Source organism: Otolemur garnettii, unplaced genomic scaffold (genome assembly GCF_000181295.1).
Source record: "Otolemur garnettii isolate 467f Iridium unplaced genomic scaffold, OtoGar3 scaffold00146, whole genome shotgun sequence".
In the NCBI taxonomy this organism is placed as follows: Eukaryota; Metazoa; Chordata; class Mammalia; order Primates; family Galagidae; genus Otolemur; species Otolemur garnettii.
In genome coordinates this window covers 517554-539761 of record NW_003852541.1, presented here as the reverse complement: position 1 = coordinate 539761, position 22208 = coordinate 517554, and the positions used below count along the sequence as shown (strand labels likewise).

At 47.1% G+C, this 22208-nt stretch overlaps 2 protein-coding genes across 3 annotated transcripts in view; one reads left to right on the top strand and one right to left on the bottom strand.

The window, feature by feature from the left end:
• Window positions 1–2217: 2217 nt before the first annotated feature.
• On the top strand, window positions 2218–8638 carry GRPEL1 (GrpE like 1, mitochondrial). Its single transcript, XM_003799140.3, has 4 exons — window positions 2218–2427; window positions 4748–4910; window positions 6679–6760; window positions 7929–8638. Exons 1-4 carry the CDS (start codon window positions 2366–2368, stop codon window positions 8273–8275), a joined length of 654 nt encoding a protein of 217 aa, XP_003799188.1. The 5' UTR covers window positions 2218–2365; the 3' UTR covers window positions 8276–8638.
• Window positions 8639–12216: 3578 nt separating this feature from the next.
• The window catches only part of TADA2B (transcriptional adaptor 2B), a 12728-nt gene continuing 2736 nt past the window's right edge, over window positions 12217–22208 (bottom strand). For both annotated transcript variants that reach the window (XM_023518761.1, XM_003799139.2), the window contains exon 2: window positions 12217–14646. In XM_023518761.1, coding sequence (XP_023374529.1) covers window positions 13654–14646 — 993 coding nt within the window. In that variant the 3' untranslated portion in view covers window positions 12217–13653. The remainder of the gene's footprint in view (window positions 14647–22208) is intronic.

Genomic DNA, 22208 nt, shown 5'->3' with positions numbered 1-22208 from the left:
CTGTCAAGCCATCTGCATGATCTTCTTCTGAGGAAATTTTTCCTTTTTAAACACCACCACATCCTTGTTGGGAGCACAATGTGCCATTCAGTTTGTTCTTCCTGCAGCCCCAACCCCCAGTTGCACCGCCCATACCCATTGCTGGCCACAGGCTCAGATGGCTGATCCAGGAGTCTTCGTACAAGCAGCTCCACCTCCACGCAGACTCCCTGCACGGCAGTCAAGTTCCAAACCTCAGGGAACTACCTGAACAGGTAAGTTCCCAAGAGCTGCAGTCTCTTTGGAGCTGTTCCTGATGTGGCCACAAGGGGGCAGGCCTTTTCCTGGCAGATCTGGGAAATCCAATCCTTTTGGCTACAGATACAGGGCATGGCATTGTGCTTTGGTGGTTTTAGGTCCCAGCATGACATCTGGCTCAGAGACCTGTGCTTGCCTCTGTTTTGAGACACAGCAGCTACAAATCTGTTCATTGGTCTCCGAGCTACATGGTGCCCATCTGAGTCCCAAAGAAAATGTACATTTTTTTTCTCTTTTAAATCTCCCAACAAATGATAAGATCCTAGTTTTACAGCAAGTAGATCAAGGTGGAAAACAGTTACATGATTTGGTCAGAGCCAATGAGAAATATGAGATATTGTTTTAACTTTTATTTCAGAATATTTCAAACATATTCAAAAGAAGAGAAAATAGTCTTAGTGCCTATAATATTCACCACTCAGCTTCAACCACTATCAATATTTGCCACTGTGTTTCCTAATCCTCATTTTTTCTTTTTTTACTGTAGTATTTATTAGCTGAATTCCAGACATTGTGGCAATTTATTGTAAACACTTATGTTTGGCATCTCTAACAAATGGGACATTTTACATCCACACCAACCCATTATCACTTCCTAACCAAAATATCAACAACTCCCAAATATCATCTAATACCTAGTTTACATTCAAATTTCCCCTATGGTCTCACAAATGCATTTGTAAAAGCTGGTTTGTCTATCATGATCCAATTAAGTTCTGCACAGTCAATTCAATCATGTCTTTAAGCTCGTTTATTCTTTAACAGTTCCATTTTTCTCTCCAGGCTTGAATTAATTAGCAATTAGTTATTAATTAATAAACAGTGTCATTTGTCTTACAGACCCTCCCACATTCTGGATCTGGCTGTTTGCCCCCTTCTGCAGGTGGCACAGTACCTGGCAAACAGTAGGTGGTCAACCAGCCCTAGTTTAATGAATGACACTAACGGGAGCACGGCCCAGTGATAAAGGTTTGGTCCTCACAAACCCAACACAGTAGGTAGTACTCAACTTTGGAGGCCACAGGCTCCAGCCCTGGGAACCTAGCAGAAGCCACAGGATTCCAGCCCCGGGATCTTGGGAGAGGCTACAGGATTCAGCCCTGGGATCCTGGCAGTCAGGGTTACACTGCAGACCCAGGAGTGCTAAGGCAGGACAGCACAATGGTATAAGAACAAGAGGCACCTCCTTTTCCAGAACTTCTCCTTGTGCATGGGCATGTGCTATAGTACCACTGACCTCTATTCAGATTAACAAAATCATCTAAATTTAGAAGCCTTAATTGTGTCCTCAAGTTTTTCTATGTGATGTTCTTAATTGGGGGTTGTCTGTGTGTTCTGAGAAAATTGAAGGCGATAGAAAAGTACAAAACGAACACCCATGATCTCATCATTCAATATCAAAACTAACATTTGGTCACACTTGCTTTCTGGATCTTGTTTTTTGTTTTACTAAAACTCACTAGTAGGCCGGGATCCGTGACTCAGACCTGTAATCCCAGCTTCTTGAGAAGCAGAGACAGGAAAATCGCTTGAGCCCAGGAGTTCAACACAGCGAGATCCCAGTCTCTAAAAAAATAGAAAATTTATCTGGGCATGGCGGTGCACATCTGTAGTCCGGCTACTCGGAAGACTGAGGTGAGAGGATCGCTCCAGAGGATCAAGGCCGCAGGAGCTATCACAGCACCTCTGCAATGGAGCGAGACCCTTCCTCTAAAAATAAAATGAAACGAAACTCACTGGTAGAGGTGGAGACCCTGGTCCCTCCCCTGCGGCCCTCCGATGCAGCCCAGGGGCTCTCATGCTTCCTCCCCATTGGTTCCTGCCGACCCCGTCCCGCCCAGGCAGCGGCTCCTCCCACTGCCCACTTCACCTTTCACCTCCACTTCTTCTTGGGCTCCGGGACGCTTCGGACTCCCGTGCCCTGTAACTATTGGTGACTACTATCTGTTCATCACAGTAAAACTGCTAACCGACTGGCTGGGGCGAAGTAGTGGGGCGGGGAAGAAGGGGCATTGGCCAACGCGCATGTCCAGTGCGTGCGCAGTGACGGCAGCGGCCAGCAGCGGTCATGGCGGCTCGGTGTGTGAGGCTAGCGCGGCGCAGTCTCCCGGCTTTGACGTTGTCCCTCAGGTAAGGGGCACCTTGCTTCCCTAGGCTCAGAAGGGAGCACGGCTCCTCGGCGTTGCCTCCGCTTTGCGCCCTTCCCGGCCCTGGGAGCCACCTTCCCGGCCTCAGGCCCGGAGTGAAGCATCCCCGGACCAGCTGCTCTCCGGTGCGGAGCATCCCGCTGGGGGCCTCAGCCCCGGAGCTGGGCGTCCCTGGACCCGTGGTTCCCGGTGCGGAGCGGGGACCCCCTCGCTAGACCTGCTCCGCGCCCGCACGGGGCTCGGGAGAGGGCGAGAATGCAGCTGGCTCCGAGAAGCGTGGGCAGACGTGCGCTCTAGTCGGGCGGGCAGAGTCGCCGCAGCGCGGGGAGGAGCGGAAAGGACGTTGGCCCACGTGTGCGTGTGGCCGAGCGTCTGCGGCGACACCTCACACTCACGACCACCACCTACGTCCTCAGCACGCATGCTCACGCGTCCAGAGGCAGCCTCAACTACAGTGGTTGAGGAAAACCCAGCAAGCCCGAGACTTGCCCAAGGTCACACAGCGGGACAGAACCCGGCCGGGTGCGCCCTAGTTAAAATGACTGACTCATTTCCGACCTGCAACGCGCAGCTCAAGGCCAGGGCCAGAGAGGAACTCGAGAAAGTTCTGTTCCTACTCCTCCTCCAGCAACACCTCTCTGCCGTCTGGGGTCAAAAGAGCAATAGAGTCTGCCCTGCTGTGGGCCAGAGGAGTTTATTTAGACAAGTGCACGCTCTACAGCTTAAGGTCACAAGAGTCAGTGATTCTTTTTTTCTTCTAACCTGTGGCTTTTGCTTTTTGAAGGTTCTACCTCTGAAGTTACTATGGCAGATATTTAGCATCTTCTCTGTCGGAGGAGTTGTATAGGACGGGATTATTGATTAGAGAAACTACTGGGGACCAACATTGGGTAGAAACTGGGCGGAGTGTGGTCAGGTTCTGGTCTTTTTCCTTAAGGAAAGAATTCACTTGGATGAGGAGACCAGGCAGCCAGGTGACGGTCACCTATAGTGAAGGTGATTAATGGGTGAGTGCCAGCTTTGTTAAGATACATTAATATTAAAAAACAAAACAGGCTCAGCGCCTGTAGCTCAAGCAGCTAAGGCGCCAGCCACATACACCAGAGCTGGCAGATTTGAATCCAGCCTGGGACTGCCAAACAGCAATGACAACTACAACCAAAAAATGGCCATGCATTGTAGTGGGCACCTGTAGTCCCAAGCTACTTGGGAGGCTGAGGCAAGAGAATTCCTTGGGCCGGGGAGTTGGACATTGCTGTGAGCTGTGATACCCTAGCACTTTACTACCCAGGGAGGCAGCTTGAGGCTCTGTCTCAAAAAACAAAACAAAAGAAAAAACAACATAGGAGCTAAAAGTAGTCACTCACTTAGAATACTTGAGTAAGAAGGTTTTTGACACAAGTAATTGGTAGTTTTGTATTTGGAATTAATTGCTGGAAAATGATTGCTGAGTCAGCATCTTTGAAATTGTGGTCTTGTGGAAGGTGCTCGACTTATGGGGAGGCAAGAGAGCTGCATGGTAGTCATAGTTCTCACTGTAACTAACCTTTCAGTCTGGGAGGGAAATGGAATGTAGTTTATTCTCAGATTGGACTATGGCAGAATGAAAAAGGGCTCTACTGATCCTAAAGTAGTCTGGGTTTGTAAGATTTTATACTATCACTCACTAATGGATTTGTGACTTTGGGCTTATCACTTAACCTTTTCGTTTGGGGATCAAATTGGAGAATCTTGAGCCATTTCCAGTACTAAAAGTTCTTTACATTTCCTCCTTACATGCCTCTTTCTTTCCTATCTCCATGCTATTGTCCAAGCAGTTTCCTCTTCCTAAAGCACATCTCTCCTGTCCATACCAGACTCCACATGTGTAACTATTCCCTATCTTACAGATCCTTTCCCAAAGCCAGGTATGTCCTCTTACTCCACCTCCTAAATCATTTGGTTTCCTCTTTTATTACCTTTAAACCCCAAGTTACAGTTCTTTGTGTGTAGATATCTTCCCTTTTTAGCATGACGGTAAGAGCCCTGTGGGCAAGATGTCTGATCATCCATCTTTGGCATCAGCAGAGGGCCTTAACTTTTCCAAGTAGCTACTCCATTAAGTCCATGCTGAGGTCCAAGTTGACTGTATCTCTGAAGTTACTTTAGAGTGTATCATACATAACTTGCCATTGTTAGATCTTTTCTCCCTAACAAGTCAATAGCAAATAGTTGGAATCATCCCAAATTTCTAAAGTTATACATCTGACTTTAAGCAGCAAAAACCCAAAGTCTTCCTTTCTAATGTGTAGCTTTTTCTTTAGATCCTCTCCTCGGTTGTTGTGTACAGCTACAAAACAAAAAAACAATGGGCAGAACTTGGAAGAAGATGTGGGTCAAAATGAACAGAAGACAGATCCTCCCTGTACAGAGAAGATTCTCTTAGAAGAGAAGGTCAAGTTAGAAGAGCAGCTGAAGGAGACCACGGTAAGGGCTTTTGTGGGGGTGCTCTGCTTATTTCTCCCAGGGGCCACATAAAGGTTCCAAGTTTCACTGATGACAGACCAAAGCCAGAGGTGGTCAATTGTTCGTCCATGGCCTGCAGCAAGCTCAGTAGGAACTTACTGCCAGAGCAAGGACTAAAACTCAGTTATGTGGCACTGGCATAAGAATAATCTTTCCATGGTTTGTTTTGGTTTTTGTTGTTTTTTTGAGACAGAGTGTCACTCTGCCCAGGCTCGAGTACAGTGGCATAATCATAATACACTGCAACCTCAAACTTCTGGGAAAGCAGTCGTCCTGCCTCAGCCTCCTGAGTAGCTGGGACTATAGGCATATGCCACCACACCTGGTTCTTTTCTGTATCTTGTATAGTGAGAGGGTTTTGCTTAGGCTGGTCTTGATCTCCTGGCCTTGGGTAGTCCTACCCGCTTAGTCTCCTAAAGTGCTAAGATTACCGGTTTGAGCCACCATACTTATTATATATAAGATTTTAAATGGTCTGTACAAATGAGTAGCATATAATATGGTTGGAACCATAAAATTCTAAGTACAGGCTCGGCGCCTATAGCTCAACCGGCTAAGGCGCCAGCCACGTACACCTAAGGTGGCGGGTTCAAATCCCCAGCCCGGACCGCCAAACAACAATGACGGCTGCAACCAAAAAATAGCCGGGTGTTGTGGCGGGCGCCTGTGGTCCCAGCTACTTGGGAGGCGGAGGCAGGAGACTCGCTTGAGCCCAGGAGTTGGAGGTTGCTGTGAGCTGTAATGCCATGGCACTCTACCCAGGGGACAGCTTGAGGCTCTGTCTCAAAAAAAAAAAAAAAAAATTCTAAGTACAAGAGTTCAGGGCAGGAATGTGGTTATGTGGTGCCCTCCTAGGTAAGTAGGAATTTTATAAACTAGATAGTAATATGGTTTATTACTCCATGTGAAGAGCATATGTGGCTAAAATCAAATTCTTTGAGGATTTAAGAATTATGACATCAAACAGTATGTGCGGGGGACTGTTCTAGGCTTGTATATTAATCCTTACCATAATTCTGGAAGAGCTGGAGTTTGAACCAGCACCACTCGGACTTGGAGCTCTTGCTGGTGCCTTGTGGTTGCCCAAAGACTAACAGAGGCCCCCACAGTAGTTTAGTAAATGTTAGAAAAGCTCAGGAGATGAGTTTATAGGCACAGTAGTGAGAAATTGGAAGATACTAGAACTCAGATGGTTCTTAACAATGAATGTTTAAACTGAGTCACCCTCTGGGCAGCACTAAAAATACCAAAAGGTTGTTGAGGGAGTTTTGTCTCTTTGATGGAAGAGAGGCCTAAACTGTGCCACCCATGTACATCATCCTCCTAACCTTTCCTCCAAGGTATCGATTCTTGAGATGGGTCTGCCCCTAACTAGGGTTCTAGGATTCCCTTAAGTTGGACATTATACTGGGGAAAGTAATGGTTCTTGCTTATGACAGGATCATGAGAACCCCTGGAAAGCGTAAGTTCTTATCCTTTCTCTCACTGCACACTTGACTAAGAAGGGGCTTAGAGACTATATATCATTCTCCACTTGTTGGACACACTGGCACAGGCATAAATTATTCTTCTTAAGCTGCACTTAGTCCACAATTCCAAAAATTGTAGACATTATTTGTGTTCCGACTTGGAGCTTGTCAAGTAATTATTTTCAAATCAGGCTTGCTTTCCTGTAAATTTGTTCCACATTTATTCACAGAAATCTCTATTTTTCCTTTTTTTCTTTTAGGAAAAATATAAGCGAGCTTTGGCGGATACTGAGAACTTGAGGCAGAGGAGCCAGAAGTTGGTGGAGGAGGCAAAGTTATATGGTGACTATGGGTGTGATATGGGGGGAAGGGATGCGCATATATGTGGGGTGTCAAAGGACTAGATGGAGGGGAAGGAGGATGGCAATTGGACTCCTGTTTTTTTAAATGGGTTAGCAGTAAAGGTGTGTGTAGGAACAAAGTGTGCAGTCAGGACTGATACTGAGAACTGTTTAAGGTGAGACCGTTCATAGTGAGTGGGTTTACTGCACCCTGAACAGACACCTTGGCATGAGTCTGCTTCCCAAGCCCATGCCCCCAGCTGTTGCAGAGGTAGCATAGCCAGCCCTGCAGAATTCCCAGCATGCCATCTACATTGTTACCTTTGGATATTTTTGTTGCTGTCCTTCCCATTTTATAGTTGAGATCACTGAGCTTATTCACTTGCCTCACATTTAGAGTTACTAAGTAATGGCAGTGGCATTGAGGCCCAGTTCCAGGCTCCATGTCGGTGGTATTTGTTGGACATTAGGATACCTTTTGAGTTTTCACTGTGGGGATAGTCACAGCAGTCAGGTGGTACAGATGAAGAACCCAAGGCTCGAGTGAAAGAGCTTTGCCCTAGAATGGGTGGAGGTGGGATGAGAGGCCACGTGGAAACAAGTCCCATATTTTGGCTACTGCCACACGTAACACAGATAATAAAGGCCTCCTTAAACACTGTTTTCCTGATAGTTCAGCTCAATTTCCTGATATTCTTCCTCTCTGGTAATACCCTTTGTTGGCTTCTTATCTGTCTGACCTCAGAATGCTAGGATTTTTCAGCATGTGGTACCAGGCCTCTTTTTGCTGTGCTCCTTGGGTGACTTGGGCACTCTGCTGGATTTACTGGGCATTGGTGTATGGGTCTCCACATCCAGCTCAGATGTTTGCTTAGAGACCTAGTCCCATATATCCTATTGCTTACTTGGTATCTTTGACCGGATGTCTCAAGGGTATTTTCCCCTCTCCCTGTGCTTCATTTCATCCACATTTTAGTAAATTCTAGGTCTTGTCCCAGAAAAGGCTTTTGGAGGTTTTATAAGTTTTTAATTATCAAGAAATTGAAACTTGAGAGCAAAAGAATGATTTGACAGGTTATTTAATAATCCGTGTATGAAGTAAGCAGTGCTCAGTGTTGATCACCCCGTGCAGTTGATACAGAATGCATTTGATCTTTAATTTCATTTAGGCATCCAGGCCTTCTGTAAGGACTTATTGGAGGTTGCAGACATTTTGGAGAAGGCAACACAGTGTGTTCCAAAAGAAGAAATTAAAGACAATAACCCTCACCTGAAGAACCTCTATGAGGGCCTCGTAATGACTGAAGTCCAGATTCAGAAGGTGTTCACAAAGCATGGCTTACTCAAGTTGAACCCTGTTGGAGCCAAGTTCGACCCTTATGAACATGAGGCTTTGTTCCACACTCCAGTTGAGGGGAAAGAGCCAGGCACCGTGGCACTAGTTAACAAGGTGGGGTATAAGCTGCATGGGCGCACCCTGAGACCCGCCCTGGTAGGGGTGGTGAAGGAAGCTTAGCTGCCTATTGCAGGGTTTTGGTTTTTTAAAATCACTTGCTATAACTCTTAAAAAGCTGGTTTATCTTTTCTCATCTGTGAATACATTTGACTTTTTCCCAAACCCTGTTGGAAAGCTTAAGTAGCCAGTCGCTAAAGAGAAGATTAAGCCAGTTGCACAATTGTGTTAATGAACTCTAATTCAGGAGTTAATAATTCCGGAGTCTGTTCCTTGATTGTTAGTTCCACATTTAGTAGTTCCACAAGCTTACAGAAGAGCACCAGCAGGAGACTGCAGGGCCTCCAGACTCATGGGAGTAATGGTGTCTCTGCTCACACTCTGGGAAAGGCACAGTACTTTGAACAAATAAAAGGTCTTCAGGAATTCGGCTGTTTGGCTTCCTGGACATACCGGTCTGCACTGTGTCTCATCTGCACTCACTGTCATATTGCCTATTACTGGCACACATAGCCCACTGTACATTTGAGTTGAGACATTTTTCTTGCTAAAAAAAATATATGTATACATATGACTCTGGTGAAGAATGTGAGTTCATTTATAATCATCCACCACCTAGCTGCTAAATGGGACGGACCTCTACCTTTTCTGCAGATATATGTGAACACATGTACTTTAACAGTTCTCACCACCTTTATTTTGCCAGTAATTTGAGTTTGACAGAATCAATTCCTTTTTCTCTGTGTTGTTCATCTAAATGTTGAAATATTTAAATCTATTAGTTACTAACAGCCTCAAGGTATATTGCCTAGTAAGATGGACTTTCTCAAAATTAACTGGAGTGTTTAGTATGTCTTAAATGTTGTTTAAAATATTTAAGAGGATTAAAGCCCTAATATGTTTACTTTCCTACTTTCTGTTAACAGTTTTGTGTCCCCTGATGAGGGAGATCTTTGAGCCACTGAGGCAAATGTGGCTCAGCCTTCCTGTTGTCTCTGTTCCAGCCTTGAAACTGCTGGCTTGACACACACACTTCCACACCCACAGGGAGGGTCTCCCCACATCAGCCCCTGGCTGGCATGTGCCTGGGCCAGTGCTGCAGGGGAACATGCAGCCTAAGAACACAAAACACGGGGGGGGGGGGCTGAAAGCACTCAGGAACCATCACGGGAGTATACATGATTTGTAAAAGGTGATTTGAGGACTGTTTCTGGCCAAAGGACCCTCTGATCCTCATTTACATTAATATCTAGGGCTTAGGAGAAAAGGAGTGATGGAAGTATCTTCTAAATAAAAAAAAAATAACCTTCCACTACCTTTGCTTCTAAAGCAGTACTTCTAGTATTAAAGGGCAATACTGTTCAATGCCCAGGAAAGATGGGCACAGTCAACTTACTTTAACATAGGTCATTACAAAAGTTTTGAGATACACAAAAGTCAAGAAACATCAAATTCCAGAGACAGAAACAAACTGAAGCCTTCCCAGCAACGCAGATAAGCCAAGCAAGTTGAAACTTAGATAGGTGAATCAGAAAGGGCACATTGACTGTTTCTTAGAAGTGAAATATTGGAGAGTAATTGTCTTAAAACTTTCATAGTGATCCATGTACTTAGAATTTTGGAAGACGCAGGTTATAGTCCCATAATTAAAATGTCAACTTAAGACTATTTCCAAATATTTTTCTCCTTTCTTTTAAACTTCTTGCATTATTTGGTCAAAAATATACCCACTTTGGTCGCAGCTACTCAAGTGGCTGAGGCAGGAGGATTACTGGAGCTCAGGAGTTCAAGTCCAGCCTGGGTAACAATGAGACCACAACTCTTAGAAAAACTAAGCCCAGAACTAAAGGCAGCATAGCATATTTGAGAAAACATGCCTGGGAGTTTCTATGGTGTGTAGCAGGGGGTATACCACTTACCTCTCTGAAACTCCTCTGTAAAAAGAAGGCTGAATAAGAAAAGTGAATTTTCACACAGATTTCTATGAATGTGTACTATAATCCCCTTTTCATCCAGAACGGCAATTGCTAAAAGCACTAAGAGACAGTATAGCTTCACGTGGCGAAGTATTTTTTCACTGGAAGTTTCAATCTGGTCACTACCATAGGTTGGGTATTCCTTATCTGAAATGCTTGGGACCAGAGTTTTGAATTTTGATTTTGGAATAGTCAAATGTGTCACTTAATAGGGATACATTCAGAGAAATACCTTGTCAGGCAATTTTTTTTACTGTGCAAGCATTATAGTGTACTTACTTGAACTTAAACTGTATAGCGTGTCACTCCTAGGCTGCATTTCTGTGCTGAATACTGTAGGCATTTGGAACACAATGATGGGTTGTAATGCATCTAAACATGGAAAAGGGACAATGAAAACAAGGTATTACAACCTCACGGAGCCATGTTAATGTAGGTGGTCCATCACTGACAAGACTGTTAGTTAAATTTACTGGTTAAGCACCCTTAAACCCTGAGTCCAAAATGCTCCAACAAGCCTTTCCTTTGAGCAGCACACTGGAGCTCAAAAACTTTCAGATTTTGGAGCATTTCAGATTAGGGACACTGAACTTGTTATAGGAAAACCTCTTTTAATTATGTACATGTTTATACTGTAAGTTAAAGATCTGTTCTGCATTCTAGTCTGGATTTTGCCTACTTACAGGATAAGTTTTACGTGTGGGTAGTCAAAACCACATTACAGCAGACCTGAGGCATCTGAAAATCAGCCTGGCTCCAGGGAAGACTGGTCTTTGTCTGGATGTGTTGCTACTTTCGGGGAGAAGGGCTGACATGAAAGGGTTGCTGCCTAACAAGCAACTTTTTCTGTTGGGAAAACTGGTTTGATATAAAAGTGTCAGAATGGACCATGTCACATGACAGTTGCCTGTGTGAGGGCACTGGCTCACACCCAGATCTGTGTGCTCTGAAAAACAGCTTCAAGAAACTAGTGGCAAGAAGCAAGCAGTAACACCATTTCATTCTCAACTTGTTTAATATGTAAAAGGATAATAAAAATGGTAGTCAGCGTTTCGGTTTTTAATACATTCTTGGAATGTTGGCCATCCAGAGAGCATTATTTCAAATAGCTGAAGAAAATTACCCAACTTTTTGACTCAAAAGTTTGGCTTCAATTTAAAAAAAAAAAAAGACCTAATTCCATGGGATTATGGTAGCTTATTTATCACAAGAATTAAATGTAAAAATGTAGAGGCTCTGAGCTACCAGCAGAAGTAAACACTATTGTGACAGTGACAGCTGGAGTTAACAGACTTAAGAGGCAACTGATCATAAGATTACCTTTCCCTTGTAACAAAGTGTTAATACTTTAACATAAATTAATTATACATTCATCATGGTGTTTTAAAACAGTCAAGCCTAAATAAATTCTTCATACCATCAAAAAAATAACATACTAAAAACCTGCTTCACAAAGATTTTCATTTGAGAGCTCTTGGGCTGGGCCATACACATTTGCAGGGATTTTCTGCTCCTCAAGCTTAATATAAGTCTGGCAGTTGTTTTTTATAAAAATAAGACTAAATTTAAAACCTCATCAAATTAGGATTCTGGTGTTAAATCAAGGAATGAGACACCAGAATAGCTGAAGCCAGTGGTTGTCAAACTTGAGACTGCATCCCATCAACTGGAGGGCTTGTAAAAACAGTTCTCTGGTTTCCACCCCTAGAATTTCTGACTCCAGAGACTGGGTAGGCCTGAGTGTGTAACCTTCTAACAAGTTCCTGGGGGGACACTGATGCAGGGCCAGGAAACCCACTTTGAGATGACTGGCCAAGATGACTGTAAAAACTTAGCACCATCTCCATTATATTCAGTGGTAGACAGGATCAGCTTTCTGTCAATCATATTTGTCCTGCAGGGGATGATAGGGAGGTGGCCCTCATGAGTAATACCACTGCTCAGTACTTTGTATCGTTAAGAGTTCTAGCCTCAGTTAATAGGGAGTGCTTCTGCCCAGCATGCGATGTATTTTACAACTAAGCCATATACAATATATTTGAACTGTTTTATTTAATGCTGAAAATTTACCCTAGGGGAGAGAAGGATGTAAAAAGAAAGGAAAAGGCACAGTATTTAAGTTGTCCTTGGAAATGATGAGGTTTTTTTTTCTTTCAAATAACTTCACTTTAATGTAACTTCAAGCCCAAACATTGTGGGAGGTAAACAGTCTCTTGGTACCTATGGGGGCAAGAGAGGCGAGACGAGCTCCTGGAAGAATGGGGTGCTGGGGACCCTGTCACTCCACAGACTCTCCTTAAAGCAGGGTCTTAGACGGGAGAACCCTGAGCAGCCGGAAGACAAAAGACTTCCTCAAGTTTCAGGAAGAAGGTACCGTGTACATCCTTGAAAGAAGGCCCCAGAAAAAAACTGAGAGGACTAGGAAGAAGCCATTTCTGAGTCTGATTCAGGACAGCAAACAGAAGCAGCACGCGAGCTAGAAGCAAGGCTCAGGATGCTGGTCAGAACTGCCCTGGCCTGGTGACTGAAGGGATGCTTTGCCAGGAGAGTGCGCTCATGTTTTCCGCAAAAAAGATTTCTTGCAACTGTGAATTCAGAACTGTCAGCCTTGAATGGGCTCTTCCAAGTATAACGCACTGCACATACTAACAGCAGCACCCCCAGAAGCTGGTTTACAGAAGCCCTGTCCCTACCACTAGCTTGCTTTCCTGCTCAGAAGGGACATGGCCACACCAAAGGAGCCTGCCCCAAGGGGGGGGGGGGGGCACTGCTCTTCCCAAGTGAATCTATAGGCTTTACCCAGATCAGAATGAAGCAAGGCTCAGTTTGGGGATCTGGGGACCACAGACTGCTGCTGCCAACAGTTAAGTGCAAGGTGATTTGGTCATTGTATTGAACCACAAATTCTTCCTCAAGTTTCCATGTTATGTCCTCCTATTGTTCTCTGGCCTCACTTTCTTCATCTGCTACACAGTGGAGTCTGTGCCTGACCTGCCTCCACATAAAGTGCTGTGTGCCCGGGACCATGCCGGGGTCAGCTGGGGTCACATGAGCTCAGAGAAGGGGAGCCTCCAGCAGCCCTGCCTGAGAAGAGCTGTGTCACCAGGAAAGCGCTGATGGCTTGGCAGTCCAGCAGAAAACCATGCTTCTGTTACCCATAGCACAATAGTTTTTGTACCCAAAGGGAAAAAACGCTCACAAAATAAAAGTAAATTATCCAATCTCATAATACTCTCCAAACTGACCAGGTAAAGGGCAATCATCTTTAAGTATTACTTTAAGGATTAAGTTAAAATAGACACATTTCTTTCCCCCATGATCCAATATAAGATTGTTACTATTGCTGCTTTCAGAGGACCATGAAAAGAACTTTTATCTTAAAAAAAGAACTCAATTTGTTTAAAAAAAAGAGCAACAAGGGGGAAAGCACCCCCAGGTCATTGTGGCTCCAGAGCTGTTCCAGCCTCAGGACGCGTCCCTGGATATCCAGCCACTCTCTGTGAGGAAATTCAAAATTCTTTTCTTTAGGACTTTGTCCAAATAACTAGGAAGGCGACTTTTGGAGGGGATTCCTTGTCGTTTCTGGAGGTGATCTTTAATGATAATAGTTTTCACAGTTACGTAACGGGCTGGACTCAGATTTAAAGAGCTGCAGAGCACCTTCTCACGATCTGACAGGAGCTCGAAACCTGGGAGGTTCTCGATGGCAGCGAACTCTCCGTCTTTGCCATCCTCCTTTCCCCGTTTGGAGCCTGCTAGGTTTTTGTTCTCCTTCCTCTTCTCCCGTTTGTGCCGCGCAGCCTCATACTCTGCTGACTCCTCCATCTTAGTGATTCCGTTCCGCCGATAGCGCTGCAGTTCTCGGATTTTGGCTCGGAGCATTTTTTCTTTGTGCATGTTTTCAAACAAGTCATCAAACTCCTTACAGGACATGAACTGGTAGAGGGGCCTCAGCTTTAGGCGCAGCTCTTTCTCTTCCTTCGTGATCTTGCGCTTCAGTGTCTTCTCCTTTTCCTTCTTGTCCTTCCCCAGAAAGGCTGGCACCAGGTTGTAGTCGCGGGCAATGTTTTTCCGTCGCTGTCGCTCCTTCAGCTTCCGCACATACATGTCCACATGGGCACGCTTGAGCTCGATCTCCACATCATCGTCATCATAGTTCACCGAGAGCCCGCTGATAAGTGTCTCAGCATCCTGGTCATACTCAATCTCATAGTCGTCCCGCAGAGGCATGTAACCCAGCTGCTGCTGCTCGGCCACGGAAATGTCCAGAGGAGGCAACGGGGTGGTGAGGCTGGGCGAGAGGGGGCCTCCACTGGGGCAGGTGTGGTCTGTCACCCGGTTGGGGATTGTGTCAGGAATGCAGGCTTTGCCCAGGTTGCCATGGATGTACATGCTCACGTAATGTTCCATCACTTCTTGGGGAGTCCGGGAAGCGCCAACGTGAGCAGCCATATCTTCCTATAATGACAAAGGTCACAAGTTATTTCCAAAGTGAGAGTCTACTTGAGTTATACTTTAGTTTCATACAAACTGTATAAACATTTTCGCAAAGGTTTACCCAGTTAGTGGACTTTCTACCAAAGCCATTATCCTCCCTCCCAAAGGACATTTAGTTATACATTCTCTCTTGAGCTTAGTTCAGCAGAGATGGCAAAGTTGGAAGGAACCTGCCCTGATTTTGTGTACCTGGGAGGTGTGAACCTGCCCAAGGTTGTAGGACAAGCTAGTGGCAGAGTTGAGACCAGAATCCCATCTGAGGTCCAGGCTTTGTTCTCGTTCCTTCAATGGAACCAGCCGAGCCCACCTATACTGCCAGCTGTCCTGTCACATGCTCCACATTCTCAGGCTGTCTTGTCTTGAAAGTCACAGGACATAGGCAAGCACAGGAAAGGAATGCCCTAATACTTCTCATTCCCAGACTAGAAAACCGACTTGTCCAAGGGCGCATGGCAAGACTGAGTTCAGGACTCAGGGCCAACTACAAGAAGGGACCCCATCCCACTGTGCCTCCCTAAACAAAAAGGGCCGGGACGTGCCTTGGACACCTATCCTGGCCATGCATCCATCCCAGCCTCTGTGTTGTGGAAGGGCTAGGCTAGCTTGTCTGCAGATGACTGGCCCATGGTTTTTCTAGGGAAAGGCCTTCAATTCTTATGCCTTCCACAGTTAAGAAGTTCACTCTGAATCTGCCACAGACTGAAAGCATTCATCATTCCTACATGAGGGTAAGCCATAAATACGAAGTTTATTAGTGGGAGGAAACTGTATAACTCCCTCAACCTTTTCCTTCTGCCAAGAGGCCTCTTCCTCAAAGTCAACCACTAAAGCCACTTCAGAAAGTAACTGCCCAAATTGCGCACTCACTCCCCTGCCACCCTCTCTGCCTGCCGCCCAGCCCCCAGCACCCCTTCCGCCCTCCTGCCAGGGTGTGGAGCCAGCAAGACCAGCCCTGCCTCTGCAGCACCAAAGGCCCACCTGGGACCCTGGGATCAGTCAGTCCATTTAGGCTGCTGAAAGACTAAAAGCTAGGCTTCCTCTGACACACTCCTGGACCCACAGTGCTAGGACCATTCCCACTAGTCCTGGGAGTGTTATGGGTGTGACTCAAGGTAGTACCAAGACCTAACTGTGGGGTCTTTTTGAGAATCATGAGGAGAAAAGTAAAGGTTAGGGCTAAAAATACATTCTATTATGGGGATGAGGACTTTTTCTTTCCAAAACATCACTGTTTGCATCAAATCTGTTCATTTTGTTTTCCCAGAAAGCATTTGGTTCAAAACAAAATGTAATGCCATACCAAATCACAAGCCCCTCCAGCATCTACCACCCCTGTGTAACCCACGCCGGCCGCTCCAAATCTCTGATCCTCAGGAGTAGAGGAGACTGAAAGGAGACCAGGGAGACCCACTGCCTCACTGAGTGTGAAAAGGCTTCCAGCACTGGAGTGGGCTCTCCACAGGGAGGGTGGAACCAGTGCCCCCCTCCCCCATGCAGCAGCGGCCAGTCTCATTCTCCCCACCGCCTCACCCCACCTTAGCAGGAGGAGATCCAGGTTGCCAGATCATGGGCCTTCCTGGCCTATGATCTATACTGACCTCTGGGATGGAGACTGTAGCCACTACTACCTAACAGAAAAAGTCCCTGACATGGTCCTTTTGGAAGGTGTCAGGTCAAGTAGGAAAGTCCTGGTGAACCTTCCCATCCGTGAGGAAATGTGTGGCCCAGCCCCTCCGGTCTACGCCTCTCCCACCCAAGGTGGGCAGCCAGCAGCAGAGCTGGGTCTGGACTGAGCAGCTTTTCCAGCCTCAGCACCAGCTTCTGTCTGAGGCTGGCAGAGGGCCTACCACATAGACTCTGGATTTGGATTCCAGTTTCTGGGTACTTCTGAGATAGACACTGGAGGCCTAGAGGTACCAGGCTTCTTATCTAGGGTGATAAGGTAAGTAACTAGGCCCGTGGCGGTGGCCCTGGTCTCTCAAGCCAGTTAAGACTGACAGGAAGTGGCCTCAAGTCTTCTCACTTGCTGAGATTTTTCTTTAACAATTTTACTTGACAAATTTTAATGTCAGTAACATTGTCATCCTCCAAAATACTTTTTTCAGTTTGACTGGTCTTGAACTGGGAAAGCCTGGGCAGCCTGCTCCATCAGGTCAGCCCCACTCCTCAGCAGGCCTTCCTAGCCTGCAAGCTGTGTCCTGCCAGGAGGGCCTCTCCACCTGCAGAGGGCCCCAGGGGAGGAGGCCAGGGCCCAGGAACGGCATGGTTTTCAATACCCGTGTTAACAGTTCTGAATACCCAGCTCTGTAGCTTCACCCCCCACAACCTGTATTTATCCCCTGAGACCAGGTCGCCTCCTCCAGGAAGCCTTAGATAACCGCCAGGGCTGGATCACACTGCAACCGCATCATCTGCCATCCTCAAAGCTTCTTCTGCTTCCTGACCTTCGATCCATCCTCTTGCAGATTTTGTTGGGATAAATATAGTAACAGGCAGGTGCGTCTACACACTCCTCACCTCATGGAACTCCCCACCTGGCAGCAGGGTTATGATGACCCACATTTTATAGATAAGGAGACTAAAACTCAAGGTGGGCAACCACCAAAGGCACAGGCCAGTGAGTGCTGAGCACTGGTGCTCCCAGTCTGGCCCAGAAGTCACGCCATCATCACATAGGAACACCCAGATCAGGCTGCTCCTACCCTCCAGGACACAGGGACGAAGGCTGCCAGATCCATGGGCCTCCCAGCAGCTCCTGTCCCCATATGCAACATGCCAGCACCACAGGCTCCTGCTGCCCCTGGGTAACTCTGCTGTCCCGCTTCACCCAGCAGCTAAGGACTAGGCTCACCCAGCTGGACTTCTTCCCTGGGCAGTGTGGGGCCAGCTCCTTCTCTTTCAAGTGAAGGAGTCTCAAAGGGACAGAAGCAGCAAAAGTCAGCTCCCAGGGCCTATGAGGGAAGGTGCTCTGACAGCACATCCCTTAAGAGACCACTAGGCACACCAGTGGCACCTGTGGCCAGGAGGAACAGAGCAAGGCAGCAGATGGCTTCTATGCCTCTGTTGTCCCCTCCCCAGAGGTCAGGGTCTGCGTTCAGGATCCCAGTTCTTGTTGGCCCCTGACATGCTGCCAATCCAGCCACTCCAAAGCTCACAAGAGACCTGGGAGGGCCCTGCTACCCGGATACCACCTCCTCTAGGAGCGCCTTGCACAGCTGCTTCTCCCAAGTATGGGCTCCTATACAAGTGGCCAAGCATTAACAAGGCTGCCATGACCTCACACTGGGTCCTGCTGTCACTTTCCACAACTGAATTGCTCTGATGCCACCACAGACATTGGCCAGTCAGGGTCACCTGCAGCTGACAGTAGGACAGAGTGGTCAGGCAAAGAAGGGCCTGTATGCCAGCAGCCCTCCAGGGGTGGCATACTAGGTCAGCCACTGTGACACAGTGGGACTCTGGACACACCTCTTCTCTCTTCGAGCCTCATTCTTCACCTTTAAAGTGGAATGACAGATCAGGGCACTGGGGGGCAGCCCAGTCCCCTCCCTCCTCCCACCCCTGTGGTCCTCTCCTTCCCACCCCCCATCCCAGAACTTCAGGAAGCTGCTCCAGTGCTCCAACCTGTGGCCTCACACATGGCACTGACACCAGAGGTCTGGGACTCATACTGCCTTTGCCTCCTGTCCTTCCAGGATGTCAGACCTTCCTTGGCCACTGCTCCTGGCCTCTTACAAGGGAAGCCCTGTAAGCCTCAGCTCTGGGTCCCCATCCTCCTCTCTACAATCACTCAGAGACCTCACCAGCTTACAGAGTTGTCATCAGTGCTCAAGGTGACTAAACCAAAATAAGGCTACCTGTGAAGAGAAGACAAGAGTAGCATATTTCACTGTGGAAAACAATGGCAGGTCCTCAAAAATTACACATAGAATTTGATCCAGCAATTTTGCTTCTAGGTATTTACCCAAAACAACTGAAAGCAAGACCTTTAAGAGAAATTTGCACACCCATGTTCACAGCTGCAGCATTTAAGATAGCCAAAAAGTAGAAGCAACCAGGGTCCACTGACGGATGATAGAGAAACAAAAGGTGCTCTGGCTGTACAATGGATGTTACTCAGCCTTGAAAAGGAAATTCTGACACATGCTATAACTTGGATGGGCCTCGAGGACATTATGCTCATTAAGCCAGTCACAAAAGGACAAATCCTATAGGGCTGCACGTCTATGAGGTCCGTAGTAGTCACATTCATATAGGCAGGAATAGATTGGTTGGTGCCAGGGGTTGGGGGGGTTACTGTTGAACAGGAATAGTGCTTCAGTTTGGGAAGATGGGAAAGTTCTGGAAATGCAAGGTGGTGAAGGCCACACAATATGAATATACTTACTGCTCCCAAACCCTTTAAAAAGGTTTAAAATGGTAAATTTTATGTATATTTTACCATAGTAAAAATTAATAATTTTTTTTAAATAACCTAAACATTTTTTAAAGTGACATGTCTCACTCTTTTACTTCAGTGGTTCTCACAGTGGGCCAGCAGCATCAGCATGACCTGGGAAATTGTTAGAAATTAAAGTTCTCAGGCCCCACTCAGCCTGCTGACTAGCACCCTCAGAAGGCTTGTCTTGAGCTGATCACACACTGCTGGGAGCCCTGCCAGGCGTCCTGATGCCGGGTCCCAACTTCACACACCCTGTGCTGCCATCTAGGAACCCAGGCTTCGCTTCATCCCGCCCACCCTTAACAGCAATTCCCCACTCTTCCCGCAGCAGCCCCCCACCCCTAGATGTTCAAGGGGTGGAACTTACTCATTCCCACAAATGCAAAGAAAGCCTCTACTCTGGTAGGGAGGGGTGGGAACTCTTTTGGTTTCCAAACCCCTTCACCTGGTTCCCTGGTGTGGTCCCTGGGCATTCTCAGGTGAACCAATGACACAGACAACTCTAGGCATGGAGTCAAAAGATTCAAATTCAAATTCCAGCTCTGCTATATTGCTGCATCATCCACAGTTGTTTTCTCCTTTGTAAAAACGGGGAACCTCTGCCTCCCTGGCTGAAAGTAGGGGACAGCAAGAGATTATGTGTCAAAACACCTACTCAGGGCCTGGCACCCAGCAGGCAGGCACTCAGCCACTGCAGAGTCTGAACTGACTTTGAAACCCCAGTTGTGCCCTCGTGCCTGGTGCTCAAGGCTTTCAAAATGGGACTCCACACAAGCTTCCTTGACCATCTCACTGGGGGTGTTCCCAACTCCAGTCCTTCACTCCAGGAAAGCTGGCTCCAGGCCCCAGAACATACCAGATTCCTACAACACAGACCCCTCCTTCCCCCATGCTCTCTTTCTACCTGGACAGTGTCTCCTGTCCTTCCCTCCACAGAACATCCCGAGTCCCACTTGCCCACAGCTCACCTTGCCAGGTGATGAAGCACAGGCCTGAGTCAATGCTAGCTGAATGAGTGAATGAATGCAAGCAACCACCTACGTGCCTGGTATTTTGTAGCCTTCTGAGTACCTACTGTCATCCCCCCGGCCCCCAGCAGGCAGCCTAAATGTAGGCACACCTGCACAGGCCCTAGACGTATACAGAGAACTTCACACATTTACTTAGTTCAAAGCCTCAAGAGCTAGCCTGAGCTTCACTCCCTTTAAAGCCCCTTGACGACCACCTGCACAGAAGCTCTGTCCTCCCTCACACGGCCTCCTCAGGGCAGTGCAATTCTTTGGCAGTCAGTCAATGGCTCTTCTACCGATTTCAAACAGCCTTAAAATATTTTACTTCAGGATTTATGTTTGTGTCTATGTGTTCTGGCCAGATCTCTATCTTCTAACTGTCAAGTCAAGTACAGAACCCACCTCAAACAGCCTAGGAATGTTCAACACCCCTGTCGATTTGACACTGGGTCAGCTAGCCAACTCCTTCCCACTGCAGCGAAAGTCCCTTCATCCATCCTTGCTGCCACTCATTATCAAACAACATGGAGGCATGCTGCACCAGACACCGGCCATGCCGGTCCCCAAATCCTCCCAGCCTCTGTTAACACTCCTCAGCTACAACCTTTGGGCCCCAGCAACCCCTCAGCCTGGTGCAAAGTGTGATCACTATGAAACCCATAGGTCGTTTGTCATCACTTACCATCTGAAATCAGGTCTCATCTTCCTTTGCAGCACTGTCTCTGATCCGTACTCTGCCTCTGTCCACATGCAACACCCTAGCCCAATGAAACCTGGGCCCAGCCTCAGCCTACGCACCTCCCCCACACTAATCTCTATAGAACTAGGCAGGGCAGGCCCTTCTACACACCTCCAGCCTCTGACCCACATCACTAATACTCTTACATGGAGGGGTTAAGGCCCAGTCTTTGGAATGAGACAAAATCAACTCTGGCTCTACCATATGAAAAGCCATGGCATATGGACGAGTTGCTTAGCTGCGGTTCTTCCACTGTAAACTAAGAATAAGAACGCTACTGGCTGGTAAGGTATATATGGCATAACCTCGCCCCAACCTGCCCAGGCTAAAGACACCATAAATGAGACACACTAGGTCTGTGTACATTTCTATGTACATGCTCAGAAAAGGGCCACAACATCACAGAGCTGTAGAAAAGCCTCAGAGGAAGGAAAATGAAGCCCAGAAGGGTAAACAACTAGCCCAATGGCATAGTTAAGGAAACAACACAGCCTCATCACTCAGCATGCTGTGTGGGCCAGCAACATGGAAAGCCCTTGGCTAGCAATGCAGCAGCTCAGGCCTTGCCCTGAACCTACCATAGGTTAAGCAGGGAGGAGGCCCTGACAGCACCCAAGCCCTGTGCCCTTCCTCCTTTGACTCTGCCTTCCAACAACTAAGAGACATACATGTTGACAGCTGTGAGTCAGAACCTGCATTTTTAACAAGCTCCTCAGAGGATTTGTGTGTAAAGTTTAAGTAGTAATAGTCTATAACAGAGCCCCCCCCCACCCTTCCAGCCTGAAGTTTCCTCCAATACATTGTGTTTCAGTTCTTGGGTCTTATGTTCTATGCAATTCTCACACTGCTACAGGGGAACAGGTAGATAGTATAGTTAAGAGTGCAGAGTCTGAGTTCAAACTATCTGTCCAAAGCCTACAGCCTCGGATCATTGGGGAGATCTTAGAAGATATACACAAAGAGCTTAACGGTGTCTGCCACTCTGCAATGCGCTTGGCCACATCGGCTCTGCAGAGTTAAGTGCTGATGTAAGGAAGGAGAGGGATCCCCGAGGCACTGCTATCTAAGCAGAAAGATCAAGACTGAACCATGATTTGGTGGGAGGGCACTCCAGACAGAACAAATAAAAAACAATCATAGGTGGCTTGGTGCCTGTAGCTCAAGCGGCTAAGGTGCCAGCCACATACACCAGAGCTGGCAGGTTCAAATCCAGCCCAGGCCTGCCAAACAACAATGACAACTACAAACAAAAAATAGCTGGGCGTTGTGGTAGGCGCCTATAGTCCCAGCTACTTTGGAGGCTGAGGCAAGAGAATCACTTAAGCCCAGGAGT